Source organism: Semicossyphus pulcher, unplaced genomic scaffold (genome assembly GCF_022749685.1).
Source record: "Semicossyphus pulcher isolate SPU_LCO1_2020_fin unplaced genomic scaffold, fSemPul1.0.p SCAF_3, whole genome shotgun sequence".
In the NCBI taxonomy this organism is placed as follows: domain Eukaryota; kingdom Metazoa; phylum Chordata; class Actinopteri; order Labriformes; family Labridae; genus Semicossyphus; species Semicossyphus pulcher.
This window is the reverse complement of record NW_027211704.1, coordinates 16667170-16684762: the sequence shown is the minus strand read 5'-3', so window position 1 is coordinate 16684762 and position 17593 is coordinate 16667170. Positions and strand designations below refer to the sequence as shown.

Here is a 17593-nt window from a genome sequence, read left to right as displayed (position 1 = left end):
TGAAAGCTTGCAGTCGCCAGATGGTGAAAAAGATTTTTTCTTTACAGTGGGGCAGCAACAGTGTCATAATCCGAGCTTACGTCCATATCGCTGCGGGCAGGAGCGATGCAGAGAGAAGCAAATAATCAATCATACACACACAGCCTACTCAATAAGGTCGGACGCTCTCAGCTCTGTTATATGTGCTCAGCCTCAGGAATCATTAAAAACTGGTGCCACATATTTTTCTTCTTCATCTGTGGCATTTTTAACCTTAAACTTTTTAATGACAAACTCACACTGAGAAACTTTCTGGCCGTTTTCAGTTGAAGTCTGAGAAGACAGTGCAATGTTTGTGTTCATGTTGTGAGTTACAAAAGCATGCCTTCTCATCTTTCATAGGGTTGTGTGGGCGGCTGATCCTCAGGGGGAAAGGAAAGATTTCATTACATAATAGCCAAAGATTAAAAAAATGCTGAGAAATAGGACATATGGGAAAAGCGCCGTGTCCACTTGACATTGACTTGACATTTCTGGGTCTGCACCTTTTCTTGTCTTCCTCGGCGGGGAGAGAGGGAGAGAGAAAAAAAGATGTGGAAAGGCTGGAAGAATAGAGACGCACTCATATGTCCCACTTTGCAAACTCTTTTCAGCCCACACTGCCAAGTCAATGTTACACCTATTCCACCTCCCCTTAGCTTTAAATAGCACTCTCTCTCTCTACAGGACACACAGAGAAAAACACGCAGCCTTCAGCACGCTCTGCACCTCTGACTGAACATTTATTATCCCTGTTGCCTAAACATGGAGTCCATGTCGTGCTTTTCATTCCTTTGTGACCACTCTGTCACCGGCAACTATGTGGAGAAAGAGAAGTATTTATGTCAGCAGGACCGGAAGCTAATGTTTCCCCTCTTTTAACATTTTGTAGAAATATGCTAAATGTGTTTCTTGCCTAGAATTAGATGAGAAGATTACTACTATACCCTCAGATATGTTCACTATGAAGCTAGCACCAGCAGCTTGTTAGCTTAGCTTGGCATACAAACTGGAAACAAGCAGTAAAGCTAGCTTGGCTCTGGCCAAAGGGAACAAATTACTTGGACTTCTAAAAGCTCACTTATGAATATGTTGTAAGTTGTTTGTTTAATCTGTCAAGTTGTGTTTTATGGGGGGTTGTGGGTCAGACTATTTCTTGGCTTGGAGCAAAGGCTCCAGGAAGTCACTGCTCAGGTTTAAGACTTTCAAAATAAAAAATCAAATCAAATTTTTAAAGGACATATGAGAGGGTAGCATCAATCTTCGAATCTCAAATGTTTTTTGGCAGGAAATTTCATCACACAACGTGGTATCATATAAAGAATCAGTGGATTCAATGGCAGTGTTTGCTGTAGGGTCATCATTGCGAGGTAACAACCTGCCAACCTGGCTGCTCCTTGCTTGAGTTTTAGAGTCCTTGCTCTACTGACGACTCTCAAACCGTGTAGCTTTCTTTATTAATTAATTCGGTTTCATTTTGGTTGGCCTCTGCCCTCAAAACATTGGACCATTATACTTTTTTAAAACCTGTCCAAGGATCAACTAACTACCCAGCCTTTGTCAAAATGCTTAGCCAACAGTGACCTTTCTCCGTTAAGATAACTGCCCAATCTATACATGACGCCTAATGTTTGAATAATTTAAAACCAGGGAGGATGAGTTTTACGTTTGTCTGAAAATGTTGTAGTTGGAGAATTTTTTTTTTCAATAGCTCTCAATGTCTTCAACTGTCTTTGTTTCCCCGTTCATCAGAAATCAACCCACACTTCTTGTGACAACTTTATCCTGAGGTGGTATTGACCCAATAGAATCAGAAACCTATTCATGTATGCACAGCGACAGTGATGCAATTTTCTGCACATTCTTATAGGTATTTATGCCAACTCCTTGTGTAGGTTTCTGTGGATCTCCATCTGGCTCTCTTCATGCTATATTTACACTGCTTGTTCTACAGCCTAAACATCCCACGGCTGGATCATGACAGTAGGTATGAGTGGATGTGTTTTCTGGAGGAAGAACAGAAGGGAAGGGGTTCCTCAAGCTTTGAACGTGCATCTGTCAGCGTCAGAAAGGAGCAGCCGGGCAGTGAAGTCTGTAGTGCACACACCTAGTCTCCACTGTAGACTTCCTGTGTCTACCATGAGTCAGAATCTGCTGTTGTGTAAGACCTCAGAGTAGACAGGGGAATACTGACACACCTGTGCCCTTTTAGTCGCCTGTTCCTGGTGGGTTTCACTTTGCACTTTGCAGCACGCAAGACTTATATTCGTTAACTGCACCAAATGTTTTTAATGTGACTCATTCTGCAGGAATTAATATGTCACATGTCTGTATTTAGGTCTTTACTTCAACCAATGTTTCATTAGTGTCAATAGATGAGAATAGCTGCTTTTGCTTATTTGCATGCACATATGGTAAATGTGGAGGTGTGTATGTGTGTGCATGTTTGAGTGCTTTGCATGAAATAAATACAGACTATGGATAATTTGGAGTCCGTTTAGAACAAAAAAAGATATTTTGACTGCAAGGGAGCCAAATCTGCCACCTCCTCAGCAGCAAAACCTACCTCAATCCTAAAAACAACCTCAGCAGCCTACAGCACCACGTGACCTCATCGCCTGCCACACAAACACTTGAAGCAAAAAAAAAAAAAACATCTCTTCCCCCACATACAAGGCTATGCGACAGTAATCTAGGGCACACTCACCAGCAATGCAGATCTTTATGGGCAGTTTTACTTGCTCAGCTAGGTTTTTTTTAATTCATGAATTAATGTATTTTTATTTCAGATGATCAACAGGTATGCAGTGATAAAACGTCATGTTCATCACCACGGGAGCTAAAATGGAAAATTACATGTAAGCTCTGTCTGGAACATATTTGTGGCCAATGAAATAAACTCATGTGGAAAATTGCATCATACTAACTGACAGCCTGGACCTTTATTCAAAATAGGGCAACTGGGTGCTTTGCCACTACTAGAACCGCTGTGTGTGTCTGTGTATGTGTATGTGTATGTGAGAGACTTTATTTGTGTGTAAGTGTGTGTAGCAGGTAAACGTCACAGTTGGCCGAGAAAGCCTCTGTGAGCGCGCGCCACACTTCCTCAATCTACGGAATCACAGAGCGAAAAAAACGAGAGGAAGAGAAAGAGCAACTTTCGTCGTGCTGCGGTGAAAAAGAGACACCACGGTGTTTGCAGGACGAGGTGAGGCTGTCATTTTTGTCACTTTCAGTCAAGGTCTTCACAGAGTTTAGGTCTTCTACGTTTGGAGTTTGCAAAAAGTGTTTCAAAGACAGAAAACTCGTTCCCCCTCTTTTTTCATCTTCTTTCATCTGTGGGGAAACAAACTTTCGCGTTAACTCGTCAACTGTAACCGTTGGTGCTAACGCTCGTTAGCTCGTTCCGTACCGACTGATTGAACTGTAACCGCTGTTTATTTACAGTTGTAACGTTAACACTATGTCTACGCCTATTCTATGGCCAGTAAAACACAACGTTCACGACTTAAGTAGCTTTTTTGTTTTTAAATATTACGCCCTAACAACTTTTTTTCGAATAGTTTTCCCTTGTTTTATTGCTGTTTTAACTGAAGTGGTGCGACGGAATCTGCATACGGTCTGACTTCACGGCATTAGTCGGTCAACTATTAAAGAAAGGGTTAGCTGATTGGTTTGTCAATCAAGCACGGGTAGGATGTTATGATTCAACTGACCTAAACTGGCAACAATATTATGTTGCAATCTTTGTAATTTCATTGGAGCAAACAGCTACTAAGGCAGAGTTAGCTGTAATAACAATTGTATGGTGGCTGGGGTGGCATTATGAAATTCCAGTCCAGGTCACAGAACCGCTCAGGTCACAGAATGCGTAGTATCACCGGGCGTTGAGGAGGAATGTGGGCAGGTCTGGACAACAAAGCAAGCGGAGTCTTGTTTTGAGACTAAACTACCACATTTATTTTTCATATACGCAAGATGACATCGATGTTCAGCCAACTCAAAGTCAACCACATCCTTTAGAGGCTGAAGTGTTATGACAAGAAATCAGATGCACTGGCTGAACTTCTCTCTTAATGAATGCATGCACACGTTTGCATTGTAAATCCATGCAACACCTGGCCTTGCATCGCGTAAGTTTTATCGTGTTACGTAGGCCTACCACAGTATAGTTTTTGAACATCATGTGCAGGATTAAAATCTCTGTTCATATCCGTTGCACACTCAACACGTGTGTATGTGTGAGACTCAGAGAGGCACATGTGAGGACATGTCTTCGTTAACAGCATTAAGACAGTAGTTTAATGTCAACAGGCTGCTGATATCTACGCTTACATTGTTACTACATTACATTGTAGTTTGGAGTGGTAATTACATCCATGTAGCAGAAAGCTGCGTCTCCTTTTGTGTAATTTAATTCTTTCCTGTCACAGTTTTAAAATGCCAATCTTCTCCCTCACTTATTAGCCTATTTGCATATAACTTTATAGTAATGTTGATATACATCTCAGTCTCCAGGAATCAGGCTTGGCATTTAAATGTTACTAATGCTGTTACTTCAAATAGATATGCACCACTATAGTATGTGCCTTTTCTTATATTTGTTGTCCAATTGCAAGCATCCATGCACAAACATAGAGTCTTTTTTACAAGTTCTTTTGTGCGATTACATTGCCTCTAGGGCTTGGTTCTTGGTTCAATTAGGGGTAGTGCTACTCCTGCTAAGAAACAGAATTAATGTAATGTTAATGTGATTAAATAGTAGTAAGTTAAGAAGTGAAAGTTTGAATGTTACAGCGACATAACTACTGAATTTAACAGATGGGACAAATCGAAACTGCACATGTACAGTTTGCTAGGTAATCAATCTCTGCCGCCCTCAATCACACAGTGTGCCTGTTATCGATCTCCAAAAACCCTGACATGACAGTTCACAGCAGCAGTAAGGGAATGAGTGAACATGGTCGTTCATCACCCTCCTCTGTTAGTGAACACTTTTTCTGTCCTGTATTTCTTTTCTTGTCTTATTTTTCTGGTCTCGGTGTAGGCGGTTATGGGTTTAGGATTGCAAATACCAGCAAGGACTACTGTGGTGCGCTGCATGCTTGTGTTTGGATTAGCAACATGTTGAGGCTCGCTTTGCCTTTGTAGCACAGACAAACACCCCAACTGTTCAGCTGCAAACTACATAATGACGAAAAGACTGTGAAAGGGAACCAAAATCTGTCAGAGCAGATGCTGGCACATTAGGGATCTATTATATACATAAAGTTGTTGAATTAGTAGCATAGGCATGTAAGACAGCATTGGTGTGGCTGTAATGCACACTCAACATATGAGATTGATGGGCGTCAACTTTTGCAGTGCACATACAGAAACCAGAGCTGCATAGACAGTTACAGAGCAAGTTGTGGCTTCATCTGTAGCACGTCTAAGCATTTGCAAGCAGTAAATCATGCATGCAGCAGCTAGTGCCCCAGCATATTGGGTGGTATTGATCTCTCAGCAATATGTCACTATCAGCATATATTCAACTTCTAATGCAAAAGGGATGCAAGGGTATTGATGATATTTTAATGTAGTGTAATCTTTAAGTTATTTAATCATTACATTTATTTGATGTACAGAAAATGCACATCATAACAGCCGTTCTTAAGTGTATTCGATGTTCCAGCACAAGCCTTCCCCCTCATAAAACTTTAACTATAACTATAACTTAGAGTTCATATGTCTTTGTAATGTTCCCAAGGTTTTCAAAGTTCCTGTGTTTATAACATGTTGTCTCTCTCTAATTCAAACCGTTTCCAAAAATGCAGAAGTTAGGTTCTTTTTCACTAAAAGGTCTTTGTCAACCACATTTTCCTTCCTGTTCTATCCTTTCATCAGTCATCATTCTAGCTAACCGCCAAACACCAAATGACTAAAGGTAGTTCACGGCTAGCTGGGGGTTCATCTGATTGGTTCATCGGATTGATAGTTTCCTAATTCATTTATTTTTAGGCAGTCTTTTGCAATATGTTAAATGTGCAAGTTGTGTGATGCAGAAAATTAGCTTAATACAGATAGGCTTACATGATATAAGCATTTCTTTCATTTACCTCCACCACCAAGCTGTAAAAATAAGTAACAGAAAACCTGCAATGATGTGTCTTTTTCACATAAACAGGTGCTACTGATGGAGATGCCTCCTCCGTTTTAAAATGTCTCAAAGTGAAAAAGTAGTTAAAGACTAATTGCAAAGTCATGGTGCAAACAGAGGTAAATGATTTCCCGTTTCTGTTAGAAGACTTGGTTCAACAAGAATTGCACTGTCCTTACTGACACTGACACTGTACTGTTTTTGTATGTAGGTGCAGGTGTCTGGCAGGGTGTCAGGAATATGCTTTAAATCTTTTCATCAAGGGCCCCTACCTTAGCTCCCTCACACAGTGTACATACAGATGCAGTTGAAAACAACTTTTAATGCTTAAACTTGAGCCAGAAGTATTTCTGCACGAAAATATCTCCCTGTGTGTATGTATGCATTATAATAAGTGGATATGATTTCCAACTGTAGCTTTGTGTGTAACTAACATGTCATGAGATAAATGTCACCAGGGTAACACTCTGTTTGTCCGTGTGTGAATGCAGGTGACCTTGGTACTCGTCACCATGGCTCCTTTCTTGAGGATTGCCTTTAACTCGTACGACTTGGGGGTCCTGCCTCCTTTGGCCGAGCAGCCCTTCTGTGCAATCAAAATGAAGGAGGCTTTGACAACTGGTGAGAAACGATTTGATTATGTCCACCACCCTGTCTTTCGCAGTAGTTGTCACCTCTGTCGAAAAAAAGCTGTTACTTCCTTCTTATTTTAAAAACCTTTCCGTCTTGCTTTTTGCTAGAGCGAGGTAAAACCCTAGTGCAGCGGAAACCCACCATGTACCCTGCATGGAAGTCCTGTTTTGATGCACACATCTATGAGGGTCGTGTGCTGGAGGTCCTGCTGATGAAGACGGCAGAGGAGCCGCTGGCTGAGGTCACCGTAGGAGTGTCTGTCCTTGCTGAGCGCTGCAAGAAAGCCAACGGGCGCGCAGAGTTCTGGGTAGGACATTACATATTGTCCTCTTTACCTGTAGAGTAATATCCCTGACTGTTAATGACTAACTCTGTTTTCTCTTTGTGTATATTCAGGTGGATCTCCATCCTTCTGGGAAAGTGATGATGGCAGTGCAGTATTTTCTGGAGGGAGGGGATACAGGTGAAGAAAATAACATGGACACATTCTTTACTTTTATCTGTTCCTTGCACCCCTTCATTAATGTTTGTAGGTATAACAAGCTTGATGAAAACAATGGCCACACCGGCTTAGTATTGCTGAATACTGCAGTGTATGTTAGGTCGTTTCTGGGCATCAGGGAATACATCTTCAAAAAAAAGACAGGTTGCAGTTTGCAAAGGAAAGATATATTCACAAAGTAATTTTTTATGAAAAAAGACACAAATTTAGGCAAAGTCTTGCTGGGCTTAACAAGGACGGGAGAAGTCACAAATTCTTTTTATCCGTCAACATTTCTCCTGCACTGTATGTGCCCCCTGTTCCCTTTTTTGTTCAATAGTGCTTGCTGTTTTATTCCTGAAGCTACATTGCCTGTCGTCATATTTCTTTAATTTTATTTTGGGAGTAGAATAAACATAAAAGCCTCTGCATGGTCATGGTATCAAGTGTTGCTTTTATAGGTTCCCCAGCAACATCTTATCCTTCAAAATTTGGCTTTCTTTCAACATAAACGGGCCTAGCACTGCGCATATCTAGCTAAGTGCAACAGGAAAGGGGGATCTTAACTGAGGCTCTGTTGGGTACCAAGCAATATTCTAACTTTGGCTGAAAATATGAGGTTCTTGTGGGACCCCATCAGTCAGGTGAGGAAGCTGATAGAGAAAGAGTGGGCAAGTGGATGAACAGTACGAAATGTGGGAGGAATCTCTTCAACATCAGTCAGATACTCAAATGCCATGTTGTGTTTCCACTCCACAGGCAGCTTGTGTGATTTCCAATCTGTAAATTTCATTCCTTTCGTGTGTAACCACCCACCCGTTTGTACACACAGACTGTCCAGCCGCTTGTCAGTATTTTTCTGTGCTATTTTAATTGTAACCATTCACAGACATTCATGTGAGCAATTCCTATGGGTCTCCATAGATTATCACCAAGGCTTTTAATGGGTGACCAATACAAGATAACCTTTGACTGACTGTGTCTCTCTGTTTATCTGGAAGAGAGTAAGCAGGCTGCGAAAGAGGAAGAGGCTCCAACCCTGAACCGTAGACGAGGAGCCATCAAGCAGGCCAAGATCCACTTCATAAAGAACCACGAGTTCATCGCCACGTTCTTCAGACAGCCAACTTTCTGCTCCGTGTGCAGAGAATTTGTCTGGTCAGTCCACCCTACTTAAACTTTAAGCAGGCTAAAAGGGAACTCTTAAACCACTGATCAGATAAAGTTAAACACCAGACACAGGAAAACTAAAAACAGAAAGTGTTACTGGACTTCCTGATATTATGCAGCCTGAGTTACCGGATTTCTGTCACAGTTTATAGGACCGTTTTTGCTACTGATGTTTTTGTAAAAAGAAATGAAAGCCTGATGCGTGCAGCTCTTCATTATGACTACCAAGTGATTAATCAGCAAACCATTAACATTCACGTGATCAAAGAATCATACACACCGACCCATTGATATCACTTTGTCTCCCACAGGGGACTCAACAAGCAAGGCTATAAATGCAGACGTAAGTGTACAATAATTAAAGAACTCCTTGTTTGGGCTATAATTGAAATAGTGGCCCATAATAAAGATGTTTATATATTAAAATACTGTTTTACTTTGGGGACCAATGTATTTTATCTTTGCTTTTTTATCAGAATGCAATGCTGCCATCCACAAGAAATGCATAGAAAAAATCATCGGCAGATGTACCGGTACTGCTGCCAACAGTCGGGATACCGTGGTACGTATCACATGTTCGTGCAGTACACAGTGTACTGTGAGTGTTCTCCATATGTCAGTTTAGTGTGAGCCTTCCCAGTCTGGTTTTTGCTCATGTAGTCAAGTATCTCTGCTGAACAAAAATGTTGGTTTGTCATTGAACTGGCAGGTGTTGCTAGGTCAGAGTTTGATACAAAAATCAGATACCAGTCAGGGTCCACCTCAAAGAAGAGGTGAACCCTGGTGGATTCAGAGGTGGATCAATATTGGTGGATTCAGCCGATCAAAGACCATCTCACCTAGATAATGGTAACATGGAGATGATCAAGCACACCCACCCACCCACTCATGGGGTTGATAATAGATGGGTTATGGTCTCACAGGGGTGCTTTTAATCACAGTAGAGGCAGACCTGGGAAGAGACAAAGAAAACTTTTATTCATCAGTACAAGCTCAGAAAGGGGAGCAGAAGAAAAGCAGAAATAAAAAGATGAGGCTTGTGCGCAGGCCTGTGAGACGTCACAGGCCGCTGATCAGGATTCCTTCACCGCCCGTCTTTAATGGAGATGATGAATCCCGTTTGTTCCCGCAGTTCCAGAAGGAGCGCTTTAAAATCGACATGCCACACCGTTTCAAGACCAACAACTACATGAGTCCCACCTTCTGCGACCATTGTGGAAGCCTGCTGTGGGGGATAGTCAAACAAGGCCTCAAATGTGAAGGTACAGTGCAGATACGATTGAGCTAATGTTGGAGTGTAACTTTACTTTTGTCATTCACATTCTTTTTAATTGTTCTCTATATAGACTGTGCCATGAATGTGCATCACAAGTGTCAAGATAAAGTAGCCAACCTTTGCGGTATCAACCAGAAACTACTAGCTGAGGCCCTTACACAAGTCAGCCAGGTGAGTTCATGGAGACGCTCATTCAATGTTCAGTCAAATCAAGTGTCTTAACGTTTTTAAGATGCAGCTTTAAGAGTGTGAAAGATAAGTATAATCAAATTATCTGCCATCTTTTTAAATGTCCAAATGGATTTAAAAAAAACAAACTTGATGAGATGAAAATCTCAGTTGAAGACATGCCCTTAATACAATTTAATTTCTTGGTAATAATAGTTTTACACACATTTTTTATCAACAAATAGAGGCACATAGACTTACAGAAAAGGTGCTGGCTGGAGGCAAGTCTGACACAAGCTCTGTACCACTCCATTTGGGTGTTGTCCAAGTCAGTGGCGTTGCTGAACTATCTTGTGGTAAATTACCTTCATTCAAAACATCCTGTGAACTACATGTAAGAGGAAGTGTTATGATTACTGCTGAATGGGTTTCGTACAGCTATGTTTGTTGAACAAATGTGACAAGTATTTGATAGTAGCTTCAACAAAACCCATAATAACATGATGTTAAAGCAGTTGGTGTATGACCTAACTTTGTCTTCAACAAGTTGTCCTTTTTTAACCGAACGAACTTGTTGCTGTTACCCCATTTTTCTTCTAAATCCAGTCCTTACTCCTCCTTTGTTTCAGTGGAGTCTATCATGACACTGTTTATGTTAACTGACACATCATTATCCCTTTAAAGTCAGTTGATTTAATAGAATGGACTACCAAAATAAGCAGTAAACTGAGAGCCACTCGAATGTGAAAACGCAGAATCCCTGTTTGTGTTGACGAGTTGTCGAGTGTGACACCTGACCCCAATGTGAACCTGAGCTTCATGTCTTGGTGTGTTTAAGGACAGGCTCATTGTTGAACCCCCAGTTCCCTTGTCCTCTCTTAGCTCTCTAAATGTGTGTAGTTTCTGTAGAGTCAGCAGACATTGTTTAAGAGAAGAATCAGACAGAATGGGTTCACATTGGATCTACTACAGCTAGATGGTTAACCATTACTGGGAGTCTATTTTTCTGGCTGTTTCATGCTTTTTTTTGTTGTTGCATTTGCTTTTGCATCAGAAGTCGTCTACCCGTCGTTCAGATCCAAATCTGCCCAATCTGCCTGATATTGGAATCTACGATGAAGTTAACAAGCTTGCTGGACTGGAGATCAATGGTAAGTGAGTGTTATTCTGTATGTGCATACACTTAAATGCAACCATGTATAGGCTCTAAACCCGTGGTTCTCAACTGGTGGGTCATGACCCAAAAGTGGGTCGCAGAGCTGTTTTCAGTGGGTCGCGGATGTGTGCTTGGGGAAAAAAATGTTGCAACATTTTGATGCTGGGCTTTTATTTTGAAGGACATGGTTTTCCAATGACGTGTGCAGTAGTAGTGTAGTTTAATCACAATCAATGTATCCACTGATTGGGTGCTCGCAGCCACACTTACATTCTTGAAACTTGATGAGCTCTACAGTAGTTGCATTTATGTTTCATTCTGTCTCAGGTCCAAACTGCACCATTTATCATTAAATACATTTGAGCGGTTGAAAAAATCTGAAATTTTGGTCTTGATTTGTCATGATGGAGGTGGTGGTGGGTCCTGAGGTGAGACCAGTTGAGAACCACTGCTCCAAACTGATAATAATACTGACTGAATACCATGCAAATATGAAAGAACATTTCTTTGTGTTTGTCCATTAGATGGATCGACCTATGGCAAACTGTGGGAGGGGTCCAGCCCACGGCCTCAGTCTCGTATTACTCATCTGACCCGCATCAATGTGGACAACTTCATCTTCCACAAGGTCTTAGGAAAAGGCAGCTTTGGCAAGGTACAGAGTTAACATGTCTCTGTGAAGGGAACTTTGAGACTGCTTCTTTAAAACACCCGACCTAAGAGTGAGAAAGTAATCACGACAGTTGTCAAAAAATAACTGGTAACATCAGTCCTCAAGAAGATATAATTACATAGATTGTAGGTGTTTCATAAACTATGAGCAGTGGACAAGGTTTTTAAATGTATTTACACCTAAACTAACATTTTAAGTTTGATCCTTACATGCTTAAAGAGACGGAAAATGATATATGTGCCAATCTCTTCCCTCCTCTTCTCTTCACAGGTTCTCCTGGCAGAGCTGAAGGGTCGTGGAGAGTACTTTGCTGTGAAGGCTCTGAAGAAAGATGTAGTGCTAATGGATGACGATGTGGAGTGCACTATGATAGAGAAGAGAGTGTTGGCTTTAGCCTGGGAGAACCCCTTCCTCACACACCTTTACTCCACCTTCCAGACCAAGGTAGTTCCCTTTCAGCTCAATAGTGTCTCTATCATTTCCCCCCTGTTCTACATCCCTGTTTGTATTTGTGTCCTCAATACTGAAAGTGAAATGTTTCAACAGGAACATTTATTCTTTGTGATGGAGTATCTGAACGGAGGAGACTTGATGTTTCATATCCAGGAGAAAGGGCGCTTTGAACTCTACAGAGCCACGTGAGTCCCATCTGTCATGCCACAACAACACCAAACACACATATGACCGCTGCTTTTGTGCTCCTGTAGCTATGCAGAGAATGACATATACTGAATCAATAAGCTAATGGAAAGCAGACACTCATAAAGCAGAGCCTATATTTACTCTCCCTATGTCACTATATTTGTCTCTGTGCATTTATGTTAGCTGCTGCTCACTAGCAGACTGGCCTTGTAAGGAGTAAGCAGCTCTTTGTGTCTGTATATATTCCTATTGGGAGGTATCAGTTACTCCCACCCACCTCCCTACTCATCAGTCGATGGGAATCCCTCCAGAAAAAAAACAATGGCTCACTGGTTTAAAAAAAGGGTGTTATGAAAGCTTGGTAGCTCTGTGCCAACTGCTAACTAAAGTTTAACAAAGTCTCACATTTACAAATGTTAAATTTAAGTGAAACATTTCTTTGCATGTGCTGTTAATAATATAATTCGAGCTTCAAGGCAATAATGAAAAGATCAGTTGTTATGTTACAAACAGAATTTGTGCTTTGAAGCTGATTTACAAAAACTAGTAAATCAGCTTTTATTGATTTGAAATAAAACGATAAAGCTGGAGGTTTTTTGATTAACAAAATATCTACTATTAAGGAATTATAGAGGTTTAAATTTTCATAATTTTGTTAAGTTGACAGTAAAAAAAGGACATCAAAATACAAAAACTCAGAGCATGTTTGCCTAAAGGTGAAGCAAGGCTGGTTTGGTTTGATTCTAGCATTCAGAGGACGACAAAACTATGAATGCATTTACTATGTTGTTTCTTATACACCAGTATTTATGAACAAACTGGTGCATGTTTAAAAGCAGGTTCACTGAGGGCCTGAATACTGCTATAATCATTTGGTCTGCTGTTACATTTCCTGTAGTTAAACTGCATCCTGGACTCATGAGATGACAGGAGTAATCTCTACTTTACAAGCGCTGACACCTGATCTTGTGTCGGCGTCCACTAAAATCCTCCTCACTCAGTGACTGTATTCAGCCTGGATGGATTATTTACCCTCAGTGAGTGAGGGAAAAGAGAGGGTGCTGTTTCATTGTCTCACATTAATTTTTAACATAACATGTATTTGATTACATATTTGTTTAAGTTTGAAAATAAGCCCGTGTGCTGCTGCGCAAGTTGTCACAGCGGAATGGAAACTATCTCTATCTGTATTTGGTTATGCAATATTTTTCCTCAGGCAGCGACTGAACTGCAGAGTTTCCGGTGACCTCTTTATCAGCACTAAGGTCCTGTTCTCCCAGTGGCTACTTCTAACCTGCTGACCTGCTGCTGATGAGAGTCTAGTCTAATGTCTCAACGTTCCTTACACAGCAGAGCCAAACTTACTCACATATCTAGACTTCACTTTACATTGTGTTTTGTGTCTGTAGAGCAGGTTTATACTTGCATGTCCACATATCTGTGCACTTTATAACTTGTTCTAGGAGAGCTGTATTTGTAAGGGTTTCAAGTGAGAGATAATCAATAGATAACAGCCTATTCAGTCCTTGTCAGTTCATCATTTACAGTAAACGTTGAATTATTGGTTTAGAGCGGAGGCTACTCTATCTCCTCTCAAGACACAATTGTTTCAGCTGACACAGATGACAAGAGAAGCAGGTCAGAGATAGTCTTATCTTTCAGCTCAGAGCCGCTCTCAAGTTACACATTATGAGAGCGTTATTCACCTGTATACTACTCCATACAAATGTCCTCTTCAATAATTCAGCTCTACACTGTAATGAGTCTGCAGTGACACCAGTGTCCTCCTGCCAACTCAGCACAGAGATGGTTACAGGCCCGACCTGTAGCTTCTCATCAGAGATGAGTAATCGATATCTGTCTGTCTCTGCCATGTTTGTCTGTCAGGTTCTACTCTGCCGAGATCATTCTGGGTCTTCAGTTCCTACATTCCAAGGGGATCATCTACAGGTCAGAGAAAAAAGATGTATTATATCTGGATGCACAGTACACACATATAATAACCATACTGGTCTTTTTTTTCCCATTAAATGTTTTATTTTTACATCACAGCAGACGCTTTTGGATGATTTCCCTGTCTTTGAAACGATTGTTGATTTCTGTTCAGTTGCCAGTGCAATGTGAAATAGACTTGATTAAGTAATCCCACGCATTTTCACAAGTTTCTTCTTTCAAAAAGTTTTGTTATTGTTGTTTAATAATGCAGTTGAAGACAAGAATGTGAGGAAAACTGTCCCTTTAGGTGCAGTTTAAATAATAATTCAGATTTAAAATAATGAAACATGGATTTTGTGAAGAGGAACATTTGATTTACTATTACTATAACTGTAACTATAATTATTATATATAACTATTAAGTTATAGTGAAATTAACTGAAACCAGTGGTTTCCTGATATATAAATCAATTTAACTTTCAAAGTATGCTTTGCATAAATCATGCAAAACCACTGGTACAGTTCTTAAAGCTCCTGTGGGGATTTTTTTCACTGGTTATGAAACAGACTGAAATTAATTCTGATGCCTCTATATGACCTACAAAATCAAACCAGACCATCAGCAACAAGATTGATTATTTCTATATAGTTGTTTTTAATGCCTGAAACTTCTGGCAGGGGGTAGGTGTCAGACAAAGCCATTAACTTCACGCTGCCTTTGTTTACTTTTTCCAGGGCATACATTTAAAGTGAGTGATACATACGACTGTTAAAGAAAGCAGGATGAGACTTTTTGTTATAAAACACTTAAGCATGTACAGGACAAAATCGGCTTTGTCCACAGGAAGCGCCAAAATCAACACAAACCAAAAGTTCCTCACAGGACCTTTAAACTCTTCTGCTGAAGTTCTACTGTAGTGAGCATTCAAGATTTTAGTGCAGCCTCTAAAAGTCATGGTAACTATGGAAGTATTAGTAATTCTAACATAGAATAGAATCAAAAACTCATAGTCTATTATCTTTTTCAGTATCTACTGAGTAGATACTTCAGTATACTTGTGTTTATTTTCTGTCCTGCTGTGATTCTTTTGTTTGCAGAGATCTTAAGTTAGACAATGTGATGCTGGATCATGAGGGACACATAAAGATCGCAGACTTCGGCATGTGCAAGGAGAACGTGTTTGGAGAGAATCGTGCAACGACGTTCTGCGGTACTCCAGACTACATCGCTCCAGAGGTATAGTGTTTCAAACTTCCAGATGCTCTCTTTTTCAGAAATATTCAAATGCATTTCCTTTATGACTCTGCATGAAAACGAGCGCCTGTGATTGTGAAACTGTTTTTCAACTCAGATCCTGCTGGGGCAGAAATACTCCTTCTCCGTCGACTGGTGGTCTTTTGGGGTGTTGCTGTATGAAATGCTGGTTGGTCAGTCGCCTTTCCATGGAGATGATGAGGACGAGTTGTTTGAGTCCATCCGCATGGATACTCCACATTATCCTCGCTGGATCAACAAGGAGGCTAAGGACCTGCTTGAGCGGGTTTGTGTTATTTGTTTTAGACAACAAACAGTACACGTGTCATAGGAGACCATTTATAGACAATTCTAAAGCTCATTGGCTGATAAAATCAATTTAAATCCAATAAATTAATGCCAACTCATCGAGCTAAAAAAGCTAGTTTTGACATGTAACTGTGCACATTCCTTACTCACCTTTACTGACTTTCTGCCTCTGCAGTTGTTCGAGAGAGACCCCACTCGCAGGCTAGGAATTGTGGGTAATATCTGTTTACACCCCTTCTTCAAGGCCATTAACTGGCAGGCTTTGGAGAGGAGAGAGGTTGAACCCCCCTTCAAACCCAAAGTGGTATGCTCCACATACAGAAATATGGATCATGTGCTGTGTTCATATATGACCACCTCTATTTTTCTCTGTCGTCACTTTGCTGAGACACATTTGTTGTCCATTACAGAAAGCACCGAATGATTGCAGCAACTTCGACCGGGAGTTCCTGAGCGAGAAGCCTCGTCTCTCCTACAGCGAGAAGAACTTCATAGACTCCATGGATCAGACGGCGTTCTCTGGCTTTTCATTCATCAACCCTAAGATGGAGCACCTTTTAGAAAAGTGACTGTTGTAATGGCTCTCAAGCCTGGGTTACATCCCTACTGCTTACGGACAGCTCCCTTATTCTGTCACGTTGTAAAACTTGCAAATGAGCGAGCTGTACAATCAGTATTTGTGTGACCTCATTTTAAGCACAAAATATTCTCCTAGGGTACGTGTAGAAATAAGAATAGAAACAGGCCCTTTTACTGTAAATATCGATGTTACTGTGTTTGTGTGCATGCTTATTATTTGTCTAGGTCATGAAGGCCTGTATGAGTAATAATATTAGGGCGGGAGGTTGAAACTACTTCCATTCCACCTGACGTCACTGCTTCCATCTGCAGCTGTTATGTGTCTGTTTTTGTTAAAGTCCAAGTTGACTCCAGAGGGAATGAAAACCTTTGAAGAAGGAAATAAACCCTAAACTGTAATTATATTTCAAACATTGTTTGTTTGAATGAGACGACTGCATGTATAGAGACCAACAAGAACCTATCATTGTTAAATAGATTAATAATGAGTGTTAACTGTCTTTGAAACATCTGATCATTTGCCTTTGACTGGATTAATCATGTCTTTCTGTCAAAGTGGAACTTGTGGTTGTGTGACTGACTGAAAAGTGCCATGTAAAGAACAAATATAGACAGATCAACAGCTGGTCTCAATTGAATTTCGAGGTCTGGCAGACTGGATGCAGTCAGGTGTGCAAAAGGTTCAGTCAAGGTAAGTGGCATTTAACTTTGAGCAGGAAGTCACTGAAATGCTGTAAATACAAAATGTGTATGTATATTGTTGTAATGTGTATATTTGTTCGCTAAGGATGTACTTTTTTTACTGTCTCCATCTTTTACATCTGATTAAAAAAACATCAACTCCCAACTTTGTGTGCTAGTGTTTCATCAGATGACTTTGTTTAAACAAGACATTTTGTAGGGTTTGGTCAGATCAGCTTATCTCTGGAGCAAGTTGACAGTTAGCTTATAAAGGATTGTTGCATTTTAGTATTTCCTGTTGGACATTTATTTTGAAATTAGGTTGTAAAATATTTAAATATGGAAATTACTTTTCTCACTTTAATATGTTGTTAATTGGATCCACTGTATTTTGTGGAACTACAAGTTGACCATATTAAAAAAAATGAATAACCTCAAACATTATTATGCCAATAAACTTTATAAACAAAATGTTGTT

At 40.4% G+C, this 17593-nt stretch overlaps 1 protein-coding gene across 2 annotated transcripts; it reads left to right on the top strand.

Annotated features, from left to right (window-relative positions):
• Positions 1–3070: 3070 nt before the first annotated feature.
• Positions 3071–17275, top strand: prkcda (protein kinase C, delta a). 2 transcript variants are annotated; one of them, XM_069677628.1, is made up of 18 exons: positions 3071–3226; positions 6649–6778; positions 6898–7097; positions 7187–7253; positions 8273–8429; positions 8753–8784; positions 8918–9003; positions 9574–9703; positions 9788–9888; positions 10943–11036; positions 11566–11696; positions 11985–12158; positions 12261–12352; positions 14244–14306; positions 15390–15528; positions 15644–15832; positions 16031–16159; positions 16266–17275. In XM_069677628.1, the coding sequence occupies exons 2-18, from the start codon at positions 6670–6672 to the stop codon at positions 16422–16424; spliced, it is 2052 nt and encodes a 683-aa protein (XP_069533729.1). In that variant the 5' UTR covers positions 3071–3226; positions 6649–6669; the 3' UTR covers positions 16425–17275. The 2 variants fall into 2 exon arrangements, with proteins under 2 accessions (XP_069533729.1, XP_069533728.1); XM_069677627.1 differs by having other exon boundaries at positions 10940–11036.
• The last annotated feature ends 318 nt before the right edge of the window (positions 17276–17593 follow it).

Excerpts from the sequence above, each read along its gene's own strand:
- prkcda (XM_069677627.1), top strand. The coding sequence starts at position 6,670 with ATGGCTCCTTTCTTGAGGATTGCCTTTAACTCGTACGACTTGGGGGTC. Across the intron at positions 8,785-8,917 it reads GCAAGGCTATAAATGCAGAC|AATGCAATGCTGCCATCCAC; the intron begins GTAAGTGTACAA and ends CTTTTTTATCAG. Across the intron at positions 9,004-9,573 it reads CCAACAGTCGGGATACCGTG|TTCCAGAAGGAGCGCTTTAA; the intron begins GTACGTATCACA and ends TTGTTCCCGCAG.